This window comes from Alexandromys fortis, unplaced genomic scaffold, assembly GCF_014885135.2.
Source record: "Alexandromys fortis isolate MF-2015 unplaced genomic scaffold, M_Fortis_MF-2015_v1.1 scaffold_172, whole genome shotgun sequence".
Lineage (NCBI taxonomy): Eukaryota > Metazoa > Chordata > Mammalia > Rodentia > Cricetidae > Alexandromys > Alexandromys fortis.
This window is the reverse complement of record NW_026068061.1, coordinates 2,172,012-2,190,054: the sequence shown is the minus strand read 5'-3', so window position 1 is coordinate 2,190,054 and position 18,043 is coordinate 2,172,012. Positions and strand designations below refer to the sequence as shown.

Genomic DNA, 18,043 nt, shown 5'->3' with positions numbered 1-18,043 from the left:
ACTTTGCTCTGTGCCTGACGTTTTCTGGGGAGAGTGTAGAAGTCAGTGGTGTGGGTTTTCAGTGTGGCATGTCCTAGGGACACTAGTGGAAAGTGACTTGCTAAAATAGAAAATAAGGTTGAATAGCTGGGTTGATGGCTTGTCGCTTGGTTCCCACCAGTTGTCTCAAAGGGATGGAGTAAGAGCCACCCAGAGTGTCTTCTGGCAGCTGTGACTTCAAACTAAGCGGAGTTTTGTTTTGAAAGCATCTAAGAATAAATATAGGTTCTTGTTTTTTTTTTTTTTTTAAATGTTTATTTATTATGTATACAAGATTCTGTCTGTGTGTATGTCTACAGGCCAGAAGAGGGCACCAGACCTCATTACAGATGGTTGTGAGCCACCATGTGGTTGCCAGGAATTGAACTCAGGACCTTTGGAAGAGCAGACAATGCTCTCAACCACTGAGCCATCTCTCCAGCCCCTAGGTTCTTGGTTTTTAAAGTTAAAGAAGATTAAAAAGTTTCCTGAATACAAATAGTGCAGATCACTTTTTAAAAGACAGTTTGGTTTCAAACTATAAGTATGTCCATATGTGCACATTTATATATTTGACCTCGCACACATGCATGCATGCCTGTATGTACACACTCACACGCAGAGGTTTTTCTCTCATGTTCTTGCTATCTGCTCCTCTGTCTGATCTGTTCTGGTTCTGCTTGGGAGGAAGTTGGCATTGGCTTGCTTCTGAGCCAGAACTTCATAGCATCCCGTTTACATTTGCTCAGGAACTCTTTTTGTTCTTGGTTGGTTGGCTTTTGTTTTGTTTGTTTTGAAATAGGGTCTCCCAGTGTAGTCTTCGCTGGCCTAGAACTCACTCTATAGACCATATTGGTTTCAGACCCACAAGAGATCCTCCCGACTCTGCCTCTCAGTGCTGGGGTTCAAGGTGTGCGCCACCACACCCAGTATGCCTAGGAACTGCCTGAGGTTTGTAAATTCTGGTTAGTTGGGTGTGAAAATAATTATATAATCTAATCTACGAACTATTGTGAGTGCTCAGATAGTGCTGCCACTGGAATTGTCATGCTTGGCATCAGTAGCATAAGTAGTGGATTTTGGAATTTAATCTTTACACACTGGCATTAAGACAGGGTCTTACAGTGTAGCTCCGCCCATCCTCATCCTTACCGTACTCGAATGTTTGGTTAGCAGGCATGCTTGCACACATGTATGTGATAGGACATTGGTAAGTACAAAGAAAAATCACTCTAGAAGACATTAAGAGATAGTCAGAGCTAAGCTAATTTAAAACGAAAGCTTTCTATATGCATAAAGGTCCTATACATTTTAGGGGTAACTGTACTGTCTAGTGACTTCTACACTATTTGAAGGAAACCTTTACAGGGCCAGGATTACCTTCTAAAATCTCATACAAGAACATACTTGAAGTTGCTCTGCTCTAGGACTTGTACACCCTGACTAAGCGTGACAGTTTTTGTTACCTGAGAAGCATAGAAGCCCATTTGGTTCCCTGATGCCCTTGAGTCAGTGTTCCCCATGGCCACTCAGACACCTAAGGATTGACTGGTCTCCATTTTCATTGCCTACCTGCCCTCCCTCCCTCCTTCCCTCTCTCCTTCTCTTTCTTGTTAAAATAATCACAATTTTAATGGGAATTTTCCAGGCTAAAGCTCAGTTTCTTGGCTTAACAAAATTTATTGTTCCAGAGATATTTGGAGCAAAGAAAGACGTGACGTGTCAAAGTGAATTCAGAAAAAATCATTTTATTCATTTCATGTCATTGTAATGACAGACTGCACCAACTGAGATGATGCTGTGATTTCTTTCTTTTTGGTTTTTCGAGACAGGGTTTCTCTGTGGTTTTAGAGCCTGTCCTGGAACTAGCTCTTGTAGACCAGGCTGGTCTCGAACTCACGGAGATTCGCCTGCCTCTGCCTCCCAAGTGCTGGGATTAAAGGCGTGCGCCACCACGGCCCAGCTGAGTACTTTTTTTTAAAGGATGTTTCAGGTATGAATAATATTTTCCTTTGATACACTTGAAAATGTTTTTCCTTTAAAAGACAGCGTCTCATGTATCTATCCAAAGATAGCCTTGACCTCCGAATCCTCCTGCCTCTGCCTCTTGCTGCTAAGATTGTAGGCCTGTGCCGCCACAACTGGTGATGCTGTCATGCTGAGAGTAAAGTGTTTCTTGGACTAAACTCATTAAATGTGCTCATTCGTTGACTAGCTCGCATAGTCATTGCTTTATTCGTGTATCCCACTAGTAGAGTTTAATCCCCGCTGTATGTCAGGCCTTCTGTCCTTCCGGCCTCTCAATCCATGGTTGGGGGCTGCTCCGAAGTTGAGAAATTTTACAGAGTCTTTGGTTTCAAGCCTGGGGGTGGTTGGCTATAATCCCGGCCCGCAGGAGGCCAAGGAAGAGGCTCCAGTGTTTAAAGTCAGTCAGGACTACATAATGACATCCTGTCCCATAAAACCAAAGGCTCATGGAAAGGAAAGGCCCAAATGTATCCTGTATAGAAAATAACATTTCCTCTCCAGATACCGTGGTCTTTATCCCAGCTCAGAGTTCCTCTCAAGTCAGTGGAAATTGTATAAGGAATGTGCGGGCCGGATATGCCTCATGGTGGGATGAGAAGGAACCTGGGAGCGAGTCAGGAGACTAAATTTAAACTGTTATTTGTAGTGAGTATATAATTAACATGGGGTTAATGGTGAGAAATGAGCAGCCAGAGTTAAGTTTCTTCCTCTAATAAAACAAATAAACAAACAAAGAAACCACAGTAGGTTTCTGTTTTTTTTTTTTTTTAATAAAAAAAAGGAAGGAAGGAAAAGAAAAAAAAGAGAGGAAAACACAGTTAAGCTGTACGTATTCCCTTTCATAAGAACAATCAAAGGAGGGGCTGGGCGATGGTTCTGTGGTTGAGTCCTTGCTGCTATTTCAGAAGGCCCGAGCTCAGTTCCCAGCACCCACCCACACTGGCAGCTCGTAGCCATCTGTAAGGCTGATGGATAGATCCAGTGCCCGCTTCTGGCAGGCACCAGACATATGCATCTCATGGTATATAGACATACAGGCGGCCAAAACACCAATACATATAAAATAAAAAAAAAAGTTAAAAGTATTTTTAATTCTAATTTTTCTCGATTCCGTATGTGCTGCTCCTTCTTGGACCAGGCAGATGCCAGTAATAGAAGTCTTACAGCTGGCAGGCTCAAGGCTGACAGGTGCTGGACAGATGCCAGAGTGTTGCGGAGAATGTAGTCCCCTGCTAGTCCCCTGCTTGATCTCGCGTCCGCTGGCACCTCCTTCAGATTTCCCATTGCAGTCAAGCAGTTGCCATAGGCAGCTGCCAGATACTGCTTACAGAATTTCCCTGACTCTCTTTATCCTTTCTTTGTGTGGTCTTCTCCCTTTTGTGACTCTCTGGGAGTCTAGGTACCTTCAGGCTGAGCAGGAAGGGAAGTGTTACAGTGTTGCATTTACAGCTGGTAGCTAAGCAACTAGCTAGACTGCCGACCCTAATCTCCAGCTGTGGAATGATTTGTTTGTTTTTGCTTGGATGTATGTATGAGTGTTTTGTGCACTATGTGTGTGTAGTGCCTGCAGAGGCCAGAAGAGGGCACCTGATCCTCTGGAACTGGAGTTACAGATGGTTGTGCGCCATCATGGCTATGGCTGGGGATCCTACCTGGGTCCTCTGGAAGAGCAGCCAGTACTCTTAACCACTGAGCCATCTCTCCAGTCCTAAGAATTGCTTTATTTTTAATTTTGTGTGTATGCACATGAGTGCAGATGTCTACATGGGGTGGGGTGGGGTGGGGTGGGGGATGTGGGGAGTTCAGCGCTCCCAAAGGCTGTAGTTACTGGTGGATGTGAGCCATCTGGTGTGGGTGTTGGGAAACTCAAGTCAGCGGCAAGAACAGTATGTACTTCCAAACTGCCGAACCATCTCCCAGCCCCATAGCTGTGAAATTATGTTTTGTGACATTGTAATTAGTTTAATATATATAATATAAATATATGTTTATATTATTATATTATAATATATAAGTTTAGATGTGGAAAACAGCCTCATTTTTTAAAGAAGAAAGTGAATTCTGTTGTGGGGGAGGAAGTGAAGAGGAGCTTTTCTCTCCCAAATTAGAGGAATAATGCTTTAATGAAGAAAATTCAAAGACATCTAAAGCCTGCTTCCTCCTCATTCATATGTATCCTATTACCCACAATGGGATTATGTTTTCTCAGCAATGTATCACGGACATCCTTCCATTAAACAAAATATAGATCTGTGTCATTTATAATAGCTCTTCGGGTTTTCATTGCACGGACTACACTATAATTTATTTACCCATTGCATAAACATAACATTTAACACAGAAATAAGACTGCAGAGTCTGTCTTCTTAGATGCACTTTGCACACTTTCTGCATGCCCAGTGCTTCCGATGCCAGATTCTCCAGCATGCCACCCAGGTCTCCTATAATGTAACTCAGTTCTGAGCGTGTGTAGCTCCGTGTCCTGTCACTTTCTCAGGTCCTCGAGAGGCCTTGTAGGTCACCCTAGCACCACAAAGCAAGCAAGCGACGTCTAACACCATCGTATTAGAGACAGTCACATCTCACAGGATAGGGTCCCAGTCCCCAAGACTGTCCCTCTCTCTCCAGATGCTGATGGAAAACACTTGGCTTTTCCTTGTGCTTCTCACCAGCTGTCAATCAGGTTCATGGGAGCCCTTCTTGGGGTTTGACTATTCTAGTTTGGTTTCGGTTGCTGTGATGAAATTCACTGTCAGCCTGGTAGCGGTGCTTTCCAAGACGTGCATAGGCAAGAACTTTGCCCAACAGTGCTCCAGCAGCATAGATCTTGCCCTGCGAATCAAGAGAAGGGGTCCCCCTCCCCAAAAGAAACTGTCACTAGAGCAGACAGCCTACTGGAAAAGAGAAAAAAAATGAGGTTTTGCAGTAAACTAATGCCCACCCTTATTTTCTCACATTTTTCAGGTTCTTTGTTAATCTAGGGTATTTGCAGATAGTGGGCTAGTATTCAAAATTTACAAAGAGCCACAAAATTGAAACACATACACATATACATATAAACCTATCAGTTAACAAGTGGGCTAATGTCTTTCGAGATAGGGTCTCTCTGTGCAGTCCTGGAACTCATTATCTACCTCAGGTTGGCATCGAACTCACAGACATCCACCTCCCCCTGCCTTCTGAGTGTTGGGATTAAAGGCAGACATAATGAAATGAATGGACAGTTCTGCAAAGACGAAAGAAAGATGGATAATAGATATTTAAGAATATGCCACATTATCGGTATCAGAGAAATATAATTTAAATCCACTTTACCCTACTTAGAATCTGATAAGGGGCTAGAAAGATGACTCAGTGGTTAAGAGCACTTTTTCTCTTGCAGAGGACCTGCGTTCGTTCTCAGCAGCCAGGTCGTTGCTCAATCCATGTCTAACTCCAATTCTAGAAGAACCAGTCCAAATGCCCAGCAACAGGTGTTTATGTGTATAGAAAAATGAGACCATGGAATTGGCGGGAAAACAGATGCACCTGGAAAACAATTACGCTAGGAGATGGGACCCAAATCCAAATGACAGAAGTCACGTTTTCTTTCATGCATAGATCCTAGCCAGCAGCGTGTAAATGTATATGTAAAGGGGTGTTTGGAAAATGATGCCAAGGATGCACGGAAAATGAGAGAAGAAAAAAGATTCGTGAGGGGTGTTAGGGGGCTCAGATCTAAGGTAGATGGAGAAGTGAGGGAGAAGTCCCTAAAATGTACCTTGTTGGGAATTGCCATGATATCTAACGTCTGGCATGCTAATTTCAAAGGATTATCTTTGTCATTAGATACCTTGACTATTGAAATCGATAGGTTTTACAATAAATCAACGCCCACCTTTATTTTCTCCCATTTCTCAGGTTCTTTGGTAATCTAATCTAGAGTATTTGCAGATGTCTTCTTTTCTTCTCCTTTCCATATTCTTTTTGCATTCTGTTACTGAGATCTCTTTAAGTAGACAGTGTAGATAGATTTTCATAAGGGAAAGGATGAGAAATAATAGTGTTAGCATGTACTTGGTTCCTGGCATTACTGTTTCTGTTAAATGAGAAATACGCAAAACAGAACTACTCAAGAGATGCGCTTGTGCCCTGTTGGAGGAGACCAAGGCTCGGAGGTGATAGGCGAAGTAGCAGTGACCTCCTAATTAGTGACAGGTCATTTTGCTGCTTTTCACCAAAGATGCCAAGGCCTGTGTTAAAAATCACTGTCAGCCTGGTTGGTGGCTGCGGCACGGGCCTTTTATCCCAGCACTCAGGAGGCAGAGACAGGCGGATCTGTGAGTTCAAAGCCCGTTGGTCTACAGAGTGACCTCCAGGACAGCCAGAGCTACACAGAGAAACCCAGTTTCCAAATACTGGAAAATAAAACAAAATAAAAACTCCAAACACTCTGTACTGAATTGAGTCATGAAGCATATGTTGGCCAGGCACGCACACAGCCTGGGTTTGGCCCATGTACCTCCAGTCGCTTTCAAAACCCTAGTGGCACGATCCCTGCCTCAGAAGTCTAGCATCTTCGTTTCAGTGTGTTGGCATTTGCCTTTGCCCCTTCTGGTTGCTCCTTACAAAATGGTCTCGTGGCTGTGAAAAGCCCGTTGAGCCTCTCTCCAGACTCTGGGGTTCGTGCCAGCCCCTTTGTTGTTGGTTCGTGTTGTCTTGTGCCTTGAAAACAGGAGGAGAAAGTGGGTCAGACAGCCAGAGCTGTGGCTCGTCTTCCTAGAATTAAAGGAGGAAAGACACCAAAGTGAACACAAAGGGATTGGCTCTCCCCACGTGAGTTGATGACGGGCTCACTAATGGAAGATCATTGCTCGTGCAGATGTGAGTCCAGAGGGCAGATCCCGAAGCTTCCGGGGTCCTGTGCCCCAACAAAGGAGTTTGTTTGTTGTCATGGGGAAGGGTACAGAGGAGGTAGAGGTGTGTCTCTCTGTGGCCTGCTTCCTGGAGAGCAGGAAGGACAAGAAGGGGCAGGGACCTTCTGTGGGGTCATTAGTTCAGTACCCTACTCCTGAAATGTAACTTGGGCTTTTGAGAACGTGTTCCGTTGGCTGGATGAAGCAGAGGCCGTCTAAGGCTGCCAGTCTTCGGTTGTTGTTTTTCCTACGTTAATCTCTAGAACATTAATTCTCCATTAAGTCCTGTTCTCCTGCCTGGAAATAGCTTTGCCCGCATCTTCTGGCCAAGTGGCATTTCCTTCTTTTGGCCCAGTAGAAGGGAGAGGAGGGTAGGCGCAGCCCAGCTTGGAGACATTGGATATCTGGAGTGACTTGAGAGCAGCCAAGCGTTGGGTCAGTGGATGTCCCACTTAAGAACAACTGGAAAAACAGCACAGAGAAACATGTGTCAGACACAGAGAGCCTGGAAAAACAGTTTTCAAAGTATTGGAGCGTTTATCGTAGTCGAGTGGCTTTTAAAACACACCGAGCTGCTTTGCAGATGTCGGATGTAGGCAGCGCGGTTGGTGTGTCAAACAAGAAGCTATTGAGACAGAATGTCAGGCTCCACACCATTGTAATGAAAAACAACAGCTCTTAGCCCCCTATGATCTCTTATTTTTCCTCCTACCACATCCCCACCCCGGCTTACCGACCTTTTGCGGGCCCACACACTGGAGGCACTCAGCAGCAGGCAGGCATTTAAATGGCATACATGCACTGCTCCATGCCTAGCAAATCTCAACAGATGTGTGTGTTGGGTGTAGACGAGCTTCCTCTGAAGCTGGGCCATAGAAACAGCATGTATCCTCACCCTGGAAAGGAGGAGCCGGCTGCATTGGAGGAGCCGGCTGCATTGGAGGAGCCGGCTGCATTGGAGGAGCCGGCTGCATTGGAGGAGCCGGCTGCATTGGAGGAGCCGGCTGCATTGGAGGAGCCGGCTGCATTGAACTTACTGCATATGTTATGCACTAAACCTTAGTAGAATTTTCAGTGGTAATTTCCTCTATACTCGGCATGTTCACAACATGGGCTGGAACAGAGCTCAATGCTGTGTGTTTGTCTCCAGCCCCACACTGATTCTGCAGTTGAATCCCTATAAGAAGACATAGCACTACTGTACATTGAATAAATAAAGGGATGAAAACTTTCCCAGTTCCTATAGATGATGACTTCATCTTTCCTCCACTTGTCTTTTTTGTTGTGTGATGTTTTATTTACTCTTGCTTTCTGAGGAATCCACTACCCAGCTCCAAAATACGTCACACACCGGCTTATTCTTAAGCTTGGCTTGTTTCTTGCCAGCTTTTCTTAAGTTATCCTGACTACCTTTTGCCTCTGGGCTTTTATCTTCCTCTATTTCTCTATACCTTTCTTTACCTCTTTCTCCATGACTTGCTGTCTAGCTGGGTGGCTGGCCCCTGATGTCCTCCTCTCCTTGTTCTCTTCCTTGTCTTTCCTATTTATTCTCTCTGCCTGCCAGCCCTGCCTATCCTTGTTCCTGCCTTGCTATTGGCCATTCATCTCTTTATTAGACCCTCGGGTGTTTTAGACAGGCAAAGAACAACAGCTTCACAGAGAAACAAATGTAGCATAAATAAAAGCAACATATCTTAAAATATTTTCCAACACTTTTTCATTCCATGTTTTTGTCTGTGAGAACACAAATACCCAATATGTATTTTATAGTTGTCTTTTTAGACATCTAGAAATAAGAAAATGGGGTGAAATACATTCTACATTCTGATTGAGTCCCAACAGTAGAGCCTAACAGTGCTTGGTGCATCTTTTAATAATAACATTAATCTCAACATGAGAAGAGAAGGAAAATGGTGGCTATTTATTTCGTCTGTCTGTCTGTCTGTCTGTCTGTCTGTCTGTATCTGCCTTGTCTGTCTATATCTGCCTCTGCCTCCCTAGTGCTGGGATTACAGGCTGGTGCCACCATCGCCAGGTTGTTTATAATGAAGTTGTTCTTGTAGCCAAGCTCCTTTCATGGGCTTCGTGGCTTGAGTCAAACAAACAAAAAACAAAAAACAAAAAAACAAAACAAAACAAAACAGAAACCCACACCAGGCTTTTCCTTATCCTCTTAGGGGTTAGGAAAAATGAGATCAAGCAAGAATTTGGCTCTACTTACTTTACAAAGTCAGATTTGCCTGTCCTTGGTGATACCGGGGGGCTAGAACAGGTGATGGCCTATCTCTTCACTGTGGCTGAACCCCTTGTCCTCTAAAGACAGGGCCATGAGTCACACCGTAGGGCTGGATTGATGAGCCATTTCCCAAAGTAGTTTTGACCGAGACAAACACATTCATCGTGTTTTTTCTTTCCTGTCCTGAGCACAAAACACTGGTAAATAAACCTTTTCAGGAACCACAGATATTAAGCTAGCATGGCCCCCAGTTGGCTCTCACTGCTTTCCTGTGCTGACAGCCACTGTGTCTCACTTCTGACTCACTTCTGCCCCTGCTGAGTAGCTTCAGAGGGAATGAATTGAAGGAAAGTAAGTGGAGCTCAGTAGGAAAAAAAAAAAAAAAATTGAGGTAGCCAGATCAGCACAGCTGGCCCCGGTGCAAGGCCTGTTCGCACCTGATGCTACTAAGTTAAACCAGTAGCTTCTTGGCAAGGCTGGGATGGAAGTCGAGGATTAGAGCCACGGTTGTTAAAAATACAATCCCCGCCACTTAGAATTCCAGACAGCTCTGAAATTTTTGGAAGTGGAAAGTAAACGGTGGAGACCGGAAGCAGGCACCAAAACAATGCGTCTGGTTTTATATCATCATCTTTTGCTAGAAAGATCTTAAAAATCCCCCTATCCGTGAATGAGCCGGCACCCCTGTGTTGTAGCCTACAGCCGTCTGCTGCAGTGAAAATTGGGCTGGCACCTTTGAACCGCGAGTTCCACGAGGTTTCAGGAGGTGAATGCCCACCACCAATTTCTGTGGTGTGAACAGAACAGTTTGATGTATGGCCCAAAGTCAATTTTTACAGCTTTGGGATTTGGATGGGGACCATTTCCATCCTGGATTGGTCGGCTGTGCGCATCTGAAGTTCGGCTTTTGTCTCCATGGGTCATGTGTCCTAGGTTAGCAAGGGCGGTGGCCTTCGGATTTGGGAGGTTGGGAGGAGAACTGTCACTGGCTATGCATAGTTAATGAAAGCTGCTCAGGGACAAAGGATCAATGGGCGTGAAAACAAGAAGAATGAACGGAGGAGGGAGAGTGGTTACTTGAGAAATACAGGATCACATGAGCTGTGCACCTGTTCATCCTGTGAGGTAGCGATGCTCGCTTTCTGGTGGTCAGTGTGTTTAACCTCAAAAGCGAGCTTCCCGCCAGTGAAGAAGGCAATGCATGAGCAGAGGGCAGGTGTCTGGTCTCCCTATTGTGAACAGGAATAGAACCAGCTGACTGGCTGAGCCGTGAGCTGAGTATCTCCATAGTGGTGGAAGCCTCTGCCATGGGCTCCCCCTGTCACCCACTTCTATGACATTCTGGCAGCAGAGGAAGAAGTATGCTCTTGGGCCTGGGAGAATTAGTAAATGATCATGACCGCCACCTTTTCTCTTAAGGTTTTAAGACACCATCTTTGGTGTCAGAAGAGGGAAATCTCATCGCCAGAAAACAAAACAGAAGATAGTAATCAAGAAGTGCCAGAACTGATATAGAATGTTTTGCTGTTTCCCAAGTCTTGAAATTTAAGTCAGAATGCTTTGCGAGAATGTTGAATTAGCTGGAGGATGGGTAATGTTTGTCTCCGAAAAGTAAACTAGAAACTGCAGATTTGTGTTGTAATGAGGAAGACTCTTCAAACTTTCAGTCATGCCTTGCTATCTGCTACAGGCTTAAAAATTGACATGGAATCTGTTGCCTACTTCTAATGAGTCCAATTCACTTGGCCAACCATTTCTGACAATTTATATGCCTCATTCAAATCTGTTTCAGTTTTCATTTTGAACCTTACTGAGACTGAGTCTAATTGTGTCTGTCCACAGAACGCAGTTTGACAAGCTATTTTACTTAGCAGTGTTTAAAGTGATCATCTTTGTTTGTTTATTTTGAGACAGGATCTCATTATGAGCCCCTGGTTGTCCAGGAACTCACTACATAAACCAGGCTGGCCTAGAACTCACTGAGATCCACCCGTCTCTGCCTCCCAAGAACTGGGATTACAGGTGTGCACCTCCAGGCATGGTGGTAATTGCCTTTAATACATACTTGTTGTATAGTCTTAAGAGAGTGGTGAACTGGCCCAGTGAATCAAATTTATCTATACTCTAAATTGGACTTTTAATGTCATGGGGATTGCAAGATTTTTTTTTTTTAACGCCTTCCGTGTGCCATGCAGTTTGTTCCGTGGTCATTAGAAAAGCTAGCATTTCACTGGAAGAGAAACAAGAGAACTCCCCCAAATAAGAGGGGAGTCAAGGGAGAGGTTAAAGAGGAATTTCATCAAAATAACAGTTACAATTGACTTCTGAGCCTCAGTTTACCTTTAATTCCCACCTCATTGGTACAGTTCTATTTATGTGCTTTACTTGGTTGGGGTGGGTAAAGAGGCAGGGGGAAGGCCCTCTAAACCCCCTGATAGTGGAGCTCTGGTTCTGACTGTAATAGGAAACTCTGATATAGTAAAGAGAGGGGGGCCCAGGAATAGGGCAGTAAAAAGACAAGGGCACATGTGGTCATTCCTATTTTTATATCATTATATGCTTCCAGCAATACAAAACATACGACACAGGCTTTCTCTACTTCAGAAAGTCTTTGTGTGTGATTTCCTTCCATAAAATTAAGTGTCTACTAGGGCAAGGATTGGTAGGTCAATTCTTCCAAAAGCTCCAGCCAGGAAGAAGCTGGATGGTTCATATTCTCTCTCTCTCTCTCTCTCTCTCTCTCTCTCTCTCTCTCTCTCTCTCTCTCTCTCTCTCTCTCTCTCTCTCTNTCTCTCTCTCTCTCTCTCTCTCTCTCTTTCTCTCTCTCTCTCTCCCCCACTCCCTCTCCTGCTATTAGTCAAGGCTTTATATTTCTAAGATGCTTTTTCATTTTTATCCTGCCCAGTGCATGCATCTTGCATAATAGGTGTATAATCTATGGTTGGCTGAGTAAATTTTGTCAGCCTTGAGCTTGAGGCAGGAGCTGCTTGCTTTTCCTGTGCTCGCTAAGAAAGGGAACTTGGGAATCCTGGTCATGAAGTCATGAAACCTGTTAAGTGACTTTGAGAGTCTCAGAGGCCGAGAACCGACCTGCTTTACTTGTACTCGCGTATTTGAGATAGGGGTTTTGCTTGCTTGTTTTGTGTTTCTCCTTGGCTGTGGATGCCAAGTCGTGGGTGGGTTCAAGACTTATCCTGTTCGGTGACACAGGATCTGTGCTGTATTAAAGTTCAGGTTCCCAGGTATATTGTGATTTCAAGACGGATCTTTTTGGCTCGCCGAGAGCCTGGTGGTAGGTTAAAGTGGCCACAGTGGCTTTGGAGAAGCCTGTATGAGGGTGGCTTTGGAGACCTGTTCCCAAGGGTGACTTGGATGTCGTATGTACTTGGAATATGAGTCTAAGCGGGATAGAGGATGAGTTTTGTTCAAAGAAGAGGATAGAAGGGGAGAAGGAAAGCTAAGCCAGCAAGGGTATGGACGGGACCCACGGCCTTGCCTCATTTGGAGGAGAAGAACTAATGCGCTGGGAAGAAGGAAAGAGGGAGCTCCAGAGCAAGCTGCCTAGTTAGGCCGGCTCCCTAGACTAACTGAACTGCTCTGTGTGAAATCAGGAGTGGAATGTAAATGAGGAAGACTTCTGAAGTCAATCCAAGGCCTCCCTCTGCGTGTACATGTGCATTTGAACTTGCACATACATGCCCACACATGTGAACAAACACACACACCGCGCACACACACATACACTATTCATGAGAGAAAGAAAACTCTGACTTATAGAGGCTAACAAGACAAAAGGACAAAGCAGTGCTTGAGAGGAGAAAAGCAGAGGTAATGACAGTGCCCCAGGCTGCTGATAGGTAGGGCTAGGCTTGCACCCGAGGGGTAATCTGAGGTTGAGTAGCCTGCCTTCAGTTAATCTTTACCCCACAGAATTTATCTAGTAATTAAAAACGACGTTCTTCTTTATGGAAGAAAGTATTAATCCACGAGGAAAGATTATTTGATACATCAGTTTTCCAGAAGCCATCCTTTCCAGTCAAGAATCTTCTCGGAGGGCAGTGAGCTGGTATTTCCGGTCTGTTGGCAAAGCCCAGGTCCCTGGAGCTGCAGCTCACTCAGGGCCGGCCAGTTGTGGAGCAAACTTCTGCTGGAGTTTGAAGCCTGCTACAGGAGTTGGCCTTCAAAGGAAAGGAGTAAGGCCACTCCTTCATATTTATTGTGACCACCTTTCGCGTGCTATTCTAGGCCCTTCATGGGAAACCTTTGTAGGGATTTTGTTTTAAGTCTATGGGAAAGTTTTTGGTTGTCAAGAAAAAAATTTTTCCTTCCTCTTAGGAACTGTTATTGTTTGTAAACAGCATGAGGCCAAGAGACCGGTTCCATTTACCCCCTTTTTGGACCGCGTGAAGACGGGCGGGAAACATTTTGTTTTTTGTTTTGCTTTTGCCTTGTTTTGTTTGAGGCAGGGTCTCTCTGCATAGCCTTAAATTTAAAGCCTTGGCTGGCCTTGTCTTTAAAGAGATCTGCCTGACACTTCCTGGAGTGTGGGAATTAAAGGCGTGCACCACCCCACCCAGCTCCAAGATTATATATTTGAAGATTCTTTACCGATGCTATGAGGATTTCTAAATTCTTTCGAAATGAAGTGCCTGTACTCACTCCTATTTTTTTAAAAATATTGTTATATTCTGAAAAGAGCTTATATTCTATTGGGAAAGAAATCTGACTGTCCCCCAGAGGGTGTAAAGGAAGAGGTTAGAGGGGAGTGTCTAACAAGGAGTGTGATTGGCCCTTAAATCTCCCGAAATTTATCTTCCAAGTCATGTACATATTTGCGCATGAATTTCCCTTTGTTCCTCTTTTGTGCCTTCAATGAGTATTTCAGCCTTGGCTGGTTAGGAAAACAATTCAGAGTCACTGTTAAAAGTACTTCGATAGGAAAAACACAGCAAAACAAAGAACCAAACAAAAATCCCTACCAGTCAATCCATTACCTGATTATGTCACCATATATGGTTAGTTTCCCCCCATTTTTGTTCCCTTTTCATATTTGAAAATAAGACAGCATGTATTTATAGACTATAGTCTATAAACTATATACTATATATATACACTATATATACTATATATATAAACTATATACTATAGACTATAGTATAGGAAAATTGAATATATGGATATATAGATGTGTTGATGTTAACTTCCACAGGAGATTATACTTTAAAAATAGAAGGCCCTTTCTTAAAGTAGCGCTGCTGGCCAGGGAATACAGCCAGGAAGGAGGTGTGGGGGAGTAGTGGGGAAGTGGGGATTAGTCTAGCTAACTCTCAGTCCTGGCAGGCAACAGGCTCGCACCGAGAAACAGGAGAAAGGAAGTGACTCAGCCGCATAGAGGGACCTGAGATGAGGCAGGGCAATGGAAACGTGAACGGCATCCTTTGGGTTTGGGGAGTGGGTGAGGGGACCAAAGATGAAGGCTCTAAATGGCTTAAACCAGGGGAGAAATTAGCCAAGTCTAACCTGGAGCACCACCATTTAACCAGTAACCAGTACAGTCGCCCCTGAGTTTGCATGTAGGCTAGAGTGGTGTCCAGCCTTTTGACACTGGGACAGAATGTGGCTTACAAATGTGTTGTTGTCTCCACTCATAGCTCCCTGAGGAGTTTTTTTTTTTTTTTTTTTTTTTTTTTTTTTTTTTTTTTTTTNTTTTTTTTTTTTTTTTTTTTTTTTTTTTTTTTTTTTAAATAAATGAGTAGTTTTGTCATTTGGGGAGAAAGCCACTCATTCACAATCCTTGCACAGCAATCTCCCTGATGTCAGCTCAGCACCCAAGCAAGGCTCCTCTTTTATTGGAGTCATGGAAGGCCGTGGAGGACACAGTCAGCAGAGTTGGGAACAAGGCTCTTTGAAAAGTGATTGGCTGCCGGGCGATGGTGGCACACGCCTTTAATCCCAGCACTCGGGAGGCAGAGACAGGCGGATCTCTGTGAGTTCGAGACCAGCCTGGTCAACAGAGCTAGTTCCAGGACAGGCTCCAAAGCCACAGAGAAACCCTGTCTCGAAAAAACAAACAAACAAACAAACAAACAAAAAAAGTGATTGGCTGGTTGTAGATTTGGGAGGGCAGGCTGTGGTGGCTACCAGGATACTGTGGGGATTCCGGGACTTCAAGCCCTAGGGTAAGTCCTTTTTTTGTCATTGGAGTCAGACCTATCATCAGGATACAGTCGAATGTCCGGGTAGGAGGCTCTGCCCTCTTTCCAAAGGAAGGGAAGCTGGAAAGCGTTGTTGACGGTCTTTAGGCATCGGGGTTTAGCCACCGCTTGGCATGACAGCATTGTACACAGGCCCCACCATGTCCCACCACATTTATGAGCCACCAGCTGCTTGTTTAGAGCAGTGGGGAGAGTGGGGCTCAGCATCTGGGAATGGGGCATTCCAGTTGCTATGGTAATCTTTCAACTTGGCCCCTATATGTCTGACATCAGTGACCCATCTCTGTCAACACATCCAGTACATTGGTATATCTCCGTAACAGGGGTAGACTGGGCTCTGATGCTGGTTCTCAGATAGTATCAGTATTTATGATGCTGGTATCTTAGAACACTTCTCAGAGAAGGATTTATGGTACCAGAGCAGAAAGTACTTATCTAAGATCAGGTGTTTTGAGGTTTAGGCTGTTTTATTTTGCTTTACACTGGGTCTCATGGTTGTTTGCTGCCCTATAGGCCAATTTAGCCAGATGACAGGCATTGGCCCATCTCTGCTTCCTGTCTTGCCTCCCAGCACTGTGACAATAGACACACAGTACTATGTCAGGCCTTAACATGGGTTCTGGAACTTTGAGATCCTCATGTGCTGAGTGCCCCCCCCCCCCAGCTGTCTTCTTCCTAGTCTGTAAACAGTAGGATTGGCCCCGTAAGAACAGCCATAGTTTCTTTAGTTCTGATTACTTTGCTAAAGGGAATTTACTTCATTTTGATATCAACTTCATTTCAATTTCCTTACTTTGATGGCTTGTGAAGAAACCCCCTGGGGCTACATGAGTCTCCTCCTGCCCAGAGGCTGACTGAAGGATTTTATTCAAGCCTTGAGACATTTCACTGCTGCATGTTTTTGAAGACTGAGATGACATCTGCTGGGGTTGACATTCAGTAATCAAACTTCACCCCGGCCCCAACCCTCCCCATGTCCGGCCCTTGGCCCTTGGTTTATTGTTTATTTATTTTTTAAAAATCATAGTCAACTTGAAACTCTTAGAAGAATGTCCATGTCTTCACTCTTCTAGGCAATGAAAGAGTTCCCATGGTAACACATCCCAGTCTTGGAAGAAGCATTTAACTGGGAGGAAAGAAAAAACAAAACCAAGGAGAGAGAGAGAGAGGGGAGAGAGAGAAAGAGAGGCCAAACTAAAGCAACTTTACAGAAAGGAAATTTCTAGGCCTAGCATAAATCCAGAGAAATAGCTGTTGTAGTTTCTTAACAATGAAGATAAGAACACCTTTGTTATTCAAAATTCAGGTGTGTTTGGCAGCAATCACTTTCCTTTTGCATCTCAGGAAGTGTCTAAGTAGGGCTTGCCAGGAAGAGGCAAACCTGGTTATAAGACCAGAACAAAGGGATAATATTCAGTTTTGAAAAATCATGGTTTGTTGTCTTTAATGGATATAGAAAGATCTGATTATATTTATAAAGCAAAGTAGGGGCACTGTGTGAATTTACTCATCTTTAAATTACACCCACCCACCCACCCACACCCACCCACCCACACCTACTTGCTAAAGGTTGAGCTTGATGGAGTGGGGCAGGTGCTGAAAAGTAAACCACGATGGTCTGTGATGTGGTTTGGGGGCGGAGTATGGGACCAGCTTCTGGAGGGCTGCCTTCTAGGGTTATCTGTGAATGTGGAACTGGAGGGGGCCGGGAAGCAGCCGCGGTGCTGGTGCCAATGTGTGTCGGCTCTGTGTTAAGTTGTACGCTGCCATAGCTCAACCAGAACGCACGGCCAAAAGGGCTGGGGAGTCCTTGGGTAAAACCAGAAGCTGTGTGTCAGCCACTTGTAAGCTGACCCAAGGGGAGGAGCCAGTGTCCCTGGTGTGCTGTTGCTGGTGGTGCTGATGACGATACCGATGGTTTAACAAGTCATTCATTGTCTTCCTTCCTTTAGTCACATAGAAAAGATCACCACATGGCAAGACCCTCGGAAGGCGATGAATCAGCCCCTGAATCATGTGAACCTCCACCCTGCCATCACATCCACGTCGGTGCCGCAGAGGTCCATGGCAGTGTCCCAGCCGAATCTTGGTAAGTCCCAACCTTTGACCCCTAGCTGAAGGAAGTGTCTGAGTGACACTGAGGGCAGGAGGGCTCCTAGTGTGGTTGAGAAGGCTTTTATTGAGGAGCAGCGTTCTGCCAGCGGCCCCTGGGAGGGGCCTGGAGAGAAGTGAGAGGGGGAGAAAGAGCCAGAGAGGAAGAAAAGGCAGGCAGGGAGGAGCCGAGGATCAACATTCTTTTTAAGTAAACTTTGATGCCTTCACTGGCGTGTTTGTATGCATATCATGTGCGTATGTGGTACCTATGGAGGCCAGAAGAGGGCGCCAGAACCCGTAGGATTGAATTGAGGCAGCTGCCTTGTGGTTGCTGTAAACCAAGCCATGGTCTTCTGCGAGATCAGCAAGTACTCTCGTCTGCCCGGAACTCCAGATCCAGAGGAATCTAGTGCCGTCTTCTCCGAGGCTACCTGAAGGATGTTGAGTCAAAGGTCTTTTCTGCGTCCATGGAGAAGCTTAAACAGTTTCTGTCCTCAAGTCTGTTTGTGTATATTATATTACGTTTATTCGCGTATGTTGAGCACACCTTGTGTGGT

The 18,043-nt window shown here is 44.8% G+C and overlaps 1 protein-coding gene across 1 annotated transcript in view; it reads left to right on the top strand.

The window, feature by feature from the left end:
- Wwtr1 (WW domain containing transcription regulator 1) overlaps positions 1-18,043 on the top strand; it is a 110,742-nt gene that overhangs the window by 55,456 nt on the left and 37,243 nt on the right. Inside the window, exon 3 of the mRNA XM_050120194.1 lies at positions 17,345-17,481. Within this exon, the coding sequence (XP_049976151.1) occupies positions 17,345-17,481 (137 nt within the window). The remainder of the gene's footprint in view (positions 1-17,344; positions 17,482-18,043) is intronic.